This window comes from Arachis stenosperma, chromosome 6 (genome assembly GCF_014773155.1).
Source record: "Arachis stenosperma cultivar V10309 chromosome 6, arast.V10309.gnm1.PFL2, whole genome shotgun sequence".
NCBI lineage: Eukaryota > Viridiplantae > Streptophyta > Magnoliopsida > Fabales > Fabaceae > Arachis > Arachis stenosperma.
In genome coordinates, this window is record NC_080382.1 from 96,873,875 (window position 1) to 96,881,255 (window position 7,381).

The following is a 7,381-nucleotide window of genomic DNA, read 5'->3' on the forward strand; positions in this document are numbered from 1 at the left end:
TCATTTTTCCAGAATAGGCTACGCTTTTCAACGCTACTGCATCACTTGTAAAGCGTAGCCACATTGTATACCATAGCTACTTTTTATAAGCGTAGCCTTAGGTCCCTCCTTTTTTTTTTGTAGACCATGGCTACTGTATATAAGTGTAGCCTTAGGTCCCTTATTGTTTTTTTTTTAATTTTCTGTATATATATAATATTCTAATAATTATTAATACAACATAATTATACTAAATAATTTCTTTAAATAATAAAAATTATCCGTAACCAAAATATATTTATAATAATGATCCAAAAATACTAGAATGAAGTTAATTTTGAATATTCATACATCTCATACTAAAGTAAGCATAGTCATACCAAAATAATCATGATACATTTAGAATTTACTACTAATACTCTACGAAAAACTAAAATATTATATCTTACATAAGTATCTTCTAATAAAAGGCATTAGTCAACCATACATGTATCCATTCCTAACACTACTCTATCTTAGCCAATAAACCACAATAATAATCAGCTTAATCTTTATTATCATCCTCAATATTATCCTGCATAATTATATAAAAGAAATTAGAAAAATATTTATAATGACATTCGCAATTATAAAAAATAAAAAATCAAACTCAAAACTATCAATGACTGATATCATTAATTCTTTCTGTACTGTGTGCAAGTTTCACCAATGCATAGTAGTATTTCACAAATCCAAATTTAGAATTCAAAGATAAAAAAAAGCATAAGCTAGATAAAATGCTATAAATGATTGGGGGAACAAGCAGATTCACAAGAAATATTCAAGTTGCAGTTTATATCCAATCAATTATTAAGGAGATTAAATTGTGTAATATACAATGATTTGCCTGTTGGTGCTGTCCAATGTGACATTTGGTAATTGGTAATGGTAGTGTGATTACTCATTAGTCATTAACCACTTCTGGGGGATTGCTTGGGGGAACTCTAACTAAGCAAAAGGGGGCATTTTTTGCAATATTTTATTTATTTTTATTTTTATTTTATAATTATATAATACTTTATGAGAGGAAGAAAGGTACTGAATGCAAAAATGGATGTCAGTGTTGAAAAGGATCTCGTGTTTTGCATGGAGAGGACATATCATATTATGAACAAGAGGGAGAGTTAATTTTTATACTCAATGAAATAGAACACACAGATGCTAATGTTTTGAAACTTTTAAATAATTATTATTTTTTTAATTTACAATTAATTACTTACTCTTCTTAAAATAAGTTTTCTATTAATAGTATTATTAAGAAGGCATCGAAGTTTGGTATTCCATTTGGGCCTATGATATTAAGTCATGATGATTATAGTATTACTAAATTACGAATTGAGATTAGGGTATAATAGTCAAGTTAGGGGAAGGCGTGTGTGAGGAAGGTGTGGAAAAAAAAAACAGGGCAAGTAATATCTAAATTACAAATTGGTGCAAGTTATTGCTAAATTATATGCCGCAATAAATAACTAACCTGAAATGAAGTTACACTTCTCTCTAACTTTGATATGTATTGCAGCTTCCTATGTGCAGAATGTCTATTTGCCAAGATTCTAATACAAAACAAATAAGAATTTTCAGTCAAAATCATAAAAGTGTAATGTAAAGCAATTTCATATAATAATTGTCAATAAAATTCATTGGTCAGCATTCATAATGAACTCAAGTGCAAATTATAGAAAATGCATATAATAATTCTCAATAAAATGCTAAGCCAATATCCCTAACTAACTGCACAGAGCATGCACCAAAGTAAAATTATATTGAAGCACTTAGCCAAGCATAATTACAGAAAATAAGAGATCAAGTTTCAATTCCTATGTGACAATCATTGAATGTCTCCACTAATACGTTTAGCCAAGCATCCAAACTGATCATTTTCAAAATTTTAATGAGTCAGTGGTCCATTTCTTTGTTTCAAGTTTCAACATCCTTATAAAATCCCTGTTCTTCAATCATATGTAATTCAAATGCAAATACAACATACTTCTAAATTAACCACACAGAAAAAGAAATACCAAAATTACATGTCCAGCAGCCTCGTGGCTGAAATTTTGGGCAAAAGTGGAGTTTGTCCCTGAAAGGCCAAAGCATAAAAAGAAATGACAAAATGCAGAACTTAATTCCAAATTCTTCAACAATAATTTGTATCTTTCACCAATTAATAAACATAATTGTATAAGTTCACTCAACTAATGAACTCCGTCGACTAGTAACATGGTACCAAAATCAACATTTTGTAGACACAGTCATGAATGCAGCATAAACATTGTTGTTACTATAACCACTGAAACTGCATCAATGCAGGAATTGCAGCCATGTGAACCAATTTTTCTATGAAATTAATTTTTAATTTGATTCACATGCTAATGAGATAGAAATTACAACTTACAATATGAAACATGGTAGAGGAAAAGCATTAATTAAACATGTATTGAACATTCAGGATATGCAAATTATTTCAACAATAATAGCTATGCACATAGACAAATTGTGCGGTGTTTCTATTGAATATTGAAACCAAAAATTCAAGGAAACCCAATTGAATAATTCGAGCGAATTGTAAATACAGTAGAAGTTAGTATACTATTCAATGATCAAATCTTACGGATTAGAGAAAAAGAAATTAACAAAAACACAAAAAATGCTTGACAGTTAGTACTATGGTAGTAGTAGTGGGCAGGGAATCAAATTTCTGGAAGCTTTGGTGGAAGTTATGCATGTCTTCCATAAAGGACTAATTAACTAATTAATTATATATCAACTTAAAAAATAAGAACAGAATCAATATGGAGACAAAACTAAAGTGATGCAGCAGAGAGCAGACACCACTTACCACTCTTGGAGGAAAACAAAAATCAGTTCGAATGCGTCCTTTGGAAGTGTCACACCTAACTCTTTGAGCTCCCTTTCTGAAAAAGAACTCAACATACTATTATCTCTGAAATTACCACAACAATGGCGTATCTGGCTCATGCATCAACTTGGTTTACTCTCAAATTTCAACATTGTAATTGAAATACAAGAAATAAATAAGAGCATAGTAGCTGTGTTTGTGATTACCGACCGGAAACCGCTTTCAAAAATCGGAACCCCTGAAATTTCAGAACCAAATAGAAATTAATACATACCTAATCGACGACGTGAGCACAGAGACAACGATGAGAAGCGCAGAGATCGACCCCAGGAGCACGGCAAGCCCTAGTTGCGGCGGCGGCTTCAATCGACCCCAGGAGCGACGAGAGTGCACGGCGGAACAGCCTCCTCTCTTGCATCGCATCTTCGTCCTCTCTCTCCATCTTGTCTGCAAATCGTCTCTTTCTCCCCTCCGGGCTCCCTGCTCTGCGACGGCAATGGCGGCGGCTGCAGCGACGTTGCGGCGGTGACCCCCTCTCACTCTCCATTCTCTCGATCGCGCTCTCTCATCTCCGTGTCCTCCTCTCCTCCCTCTGGTTCACTCTTTCTCTCGGATCTGGGTGTGTGTGTGTGAAAGGGTGCGTGGTGGGGGTGGTGAGTGATGGTGAGAATGAGTGTGAGTGTGTGGGTGTGTTAGGGTTAGGGTTTTGAAGAATTAATTCGAAGGTGATTTGCGAAGGTGAGGGGTGAAACTTTTTTCTGATCAGATGGCGAAAGTGAGGGTATTCAAATGTGAGTGTGATTTGGTGATAAGGAAAAGAAAAATTACTAAGTGTTTGGGTGCATTTGGTCTAGATACATTAGGCTACGTTTTTAAAGTGCACTCAAAATATATTAAATATGTTACTCTTTAAAAGCACTTCCTTTGGTATGAAAAGTGTACCCATAGATATTAACATAAGGCTACGCTTTATAAGTGATTTTTATTGTATCTAATGCTACACTTTTTAAATGATGCTATAATTGTGTTTCCTATTCTCTTATAAAAAGGGAACACAGAGAAAAGCGTAGCCCATTCTATGAATAGGCTACGCTTTTCAAATGTAGCTTAAAAAAAGTGTGGCTGAATGGGTGTTTTTCTTGTAGTGTATGTGTCTGTGGCATGTATGTATCCGGTGGTAATACTGGAAGACAGAGTGCTTTGGGCCACAGCCAAGACTCAATAAGTAGCTGTATTCAAGAATCATCATACTTAACTAGGAGAATCAATAACACTATCTGGATTCTGAGCTCCTAAAGAAGCCAATCATTCTGAATTACAAGGGATAGAGTGAGATGCCAAAACTATTCAGAGGCAAAAAGTAAAAGCCCCGCTCATCTAATTAATACTGATCTTCATGGATGTTTTTGGAGTTCATTGCATATTCTCTTCTTTTTATCTTATTTGATTTTCAGTTGCTTGAGGACAAGCAACAATTTAAGTTTGGTGTTGTGATGAGCGGATAATTTGTATACTTTTTGGCATTGTTTTTAGTATGTTTTTAGTATGATCTAGTTAGTTTTTAGTATATTTTTATTAGTTTTTAGTGAAAATTCACTTTTCTGGACTTTACTATGAGTTTGTGTGTTTTTCTGTGATTTCAGGTATTTTCTGGCTGAAATTGAGGGACCTGAGCAAAAATCTGATCCAGAGACTCAAAAGGACTGCAGATGCTGTTGGATTCTGACCTCCCTGCACTCGAAGCGGATTTTCTGGAGCTACAGAAGCCCAATTGGCGCGCTCTCAACGGCGTTGGAAAGTAGACATCCTGGGCTTTCCAGCAATATATAATAGTCCATACTTTGCCCAAGATTTGATGGCCCAAACCGGCGTTCAAAGTCACCTCAAGAAATCCCAGCGTTAAATGCTGGAACTGGCACCCAAATGGGAGTTAAACGCCCAAACTGGCACTAAAGCTGGCGTTTAACTCCAAGAAGAGTCTCTACACGAAATTGCTTCATTGCTCAGCCCAAGCACACACCAAGTGGGCCCGGAAGAGGATTTTTATGTCATTTACTCATTTCTGTACACCCTAGGCTACTAGTTTCTTATAAGTAGGACCTTTTACTATTGTATAGAGAGCTTTTGATCATGTTTTGATGATTAAACCCTCTTTGGGAGGCTGGCCATTCGGCCATGCCTAGACCTTGTTCTTATGTATTTTCAACGGTGGAGTTTCTACACACCATAGATTAAGGTGTGGAGCTCTGCTGTACCTCGAGTATTAATGCAATTACTACTGTTCTTCCATTCAATTCCACTTGTTCTTTTACCAAGATATCACTTGTTCTTCAACATGATGAAGGTGATGATTGACGCCCATCACCATTCTCACCCATGAACAAGGTGACTGACAACCATTCTTGTTCTACAAGCATCTGAGGCTTAGTGAATATCTCTTGGATTTCTGATTGCACGATGCATGGTTGATCGCCTGACAAACGAGTGCTCGCCTGACAAACGAGCCAGCCATTCCGTGAGATCAGAGTCTTCGTGGTATAGGCAAGAACTGATGGCAGCATTCAAGAGAATCCGGAAGGTCTAACCTTGTCTGTGGTATTCTGAGTAGGATTCAATGATTGAATGACTGTGACGTGCTTCAAACCTGTAACCTACTGGGCGTTAGTGACAGACGCAAAAGAGTTATTCTATTCCGGTAGGGGAGGGAACCAAACCGGTGATTGGCAGCACTGTGACAGAGTGTGTGCATTAGCTTTCACTGCGCGGATGGGAGGTAGCTGCTGACAACAGTGAGACCCTATACGAGCTTGCCATGGAAAGGAGTAAGAAGGGTTGGATGAAGACAGTAGGAAAGCAGAGAGACGGAAGGGAAGGCATCTTCATGCGCTTATCTGAAGTTCCTACCAATGAATTACATAAGTATCACTATCTTTATCTTTTATGTTATTTTCGTTCATCACCATATATATCTGAGTTTGCCTGACTAAGATTTACAAGATGACCATAGCTTGCTTCAATACTAACAATCTCCGTGGGATCGACCCTTACTCACGTAAGGTTTATTACTTGGACGACCCAGTGCACTTGCTGGTTAGTTGTGCGAAGTTGTGTAATGCCATGGTATTGAGCGCACCAAGTTTTTGGAGCCATTACCAGGGATTATGAGAGTTGTGAAAAAGTATAGTTCACAATTTCGCGCACCAGACACTCATCATCATTCTCACCTATGAACGTGTGACTGACAACCACCTCCGTTCTACCTTAGATTGGGTGGATATCTCTTGGATTCTTTAACCGGAATCTTCGTGGTATAAGCTAGAACTGATGGCGGCATTCAAGAGAATCCGGAAGGTCTAAACCTTGTCTGTGGTATTCTGAGTAGGATTCAATGATTGAATGACTGTGACGAGCTTCAAACTCCTGAGGGCGGGGCGTTAGTGACAGACGCAAAAGAATCACTGGATTCTATTCCGGCCTGATTGAGAACCGACAGATGGATAGCCATGCCGTGACAGGGTGCGTTGAACATTTCCACTGAGAGGATGGGAGGTAGCCACTGACAACGGTGAAACCCTTGCATACAGCTTGCCATGGAAAGGAGTAAGAAGGATTGGATGAAGACAGTAGGAAAGCAGAGAGACGGAAGGGACAAAGCATCTCCATTCGCTTATCTGAAGTTCTTACCAATGAATTACATAAGTATCTCTATCTTTATCTTTATGTTTTATTCATATATCATCTATACCCATTTGAGTCTGCCTGACTGAGATTTACAAGGTGACCATAGCTTGCTTTATGCCAACAATCTCCGTGGGATCGACCCTTACTCGCGTAAGGTTTATTACTTGGACGACCCAGTGCACTTGCTGGTTAGTTGTGCGATGTTGTGTTTATGCCATGGTATTGAGCACCAAGTCTTTGGGGCCATTACTAGGGATTATTTGAGTTGTGAAAAGAAGTGATCACAATTTCGTGCACCAGCTATCAGTCAGGCGGGCACTTCCGCATTAGCAGTTTGGCATGAAGCCCATTCTTCATACACTCTTCTCATTATCCATTTTAATTATCTTTTCCATTCATGGTTTCTCTTTCTCGTTCTTTTCATCATACCTCCACATCACCAATTACATACACACTCCTCCACATAACCACAGTATTAAACATACCTCCACATCACTGCTTAACTACACATACCTCCGCATCATCAATTAACTTTAAACCTTCTTGGGGACAATTTACACATTTTCATTTAACTAAGTCCCTGAACTTTTACAGAAATTCGGACATAATCTCGCATAAAATAACACTAAAACCACCCTTACGGGTTCCCTCAGCTTTAACAACGTTCAAACTTTCCTTAATAATTTACTAGGTAGACATTCTTAATTGGTCATTATACTCTCTTTAATCCCTTTAGTTATTGTAAAATCACGGGTTTAGAAAATAAAACTTGGTTCTGGGGCATTTCGAATAATTGAAACTTGTGCAAATCTTTCAGAATTCTGT

The 7,381-nt window shown here is 37.3% G+C and overlaps 1 protein-coding gene across 3 annotated transcripts; it reads right to left on the minus strand.

Moving 5' to 3' along the window:
- Positions 1 to 318: 318 nt before the first annotated feature.
- LOC130936088 (uncharacterized) lies at positions 319 to 3,707 on the minus strand. 3 transcript variants are annotated; one of them, XR_009068052.1, is made up of 5 exons: positions 3,150 to 3,707; positions 2,855 to 2,930; positions 2,037 to 2,095; positions 1,493 to 1,571; positions 319 to 553 (listed from the first exon to the last, which is right to left on the minus strand). XR_009068052.1 is itself a non-coding variant. In XM_057866073.1 (5 exons), exons 1-5 carry the CDS (start codon positions 3,296 to 3,298, stop codon positions 524 to 526), a joined length of 384 nt encoding a protein of 127 aa, XP_057722056.1. In that variant the 5' UTR covers positions 3,299 to 3,707; the 3' UTR covers positions 319 to 523. The 3 variants fall into 3 exon arrangements, 1 of the variants encoding a protein (XP_057722056.1); XM_057866073.1 differs by having other exon boundaries at positions 2,046 to 2,095; XR_009068051.1 differs by lacking the exon at positions 2,037 to 2,095.
- Between the last annotated feature and the right edge of the window lie 3,674 nt (positions 3,708 to 7,381).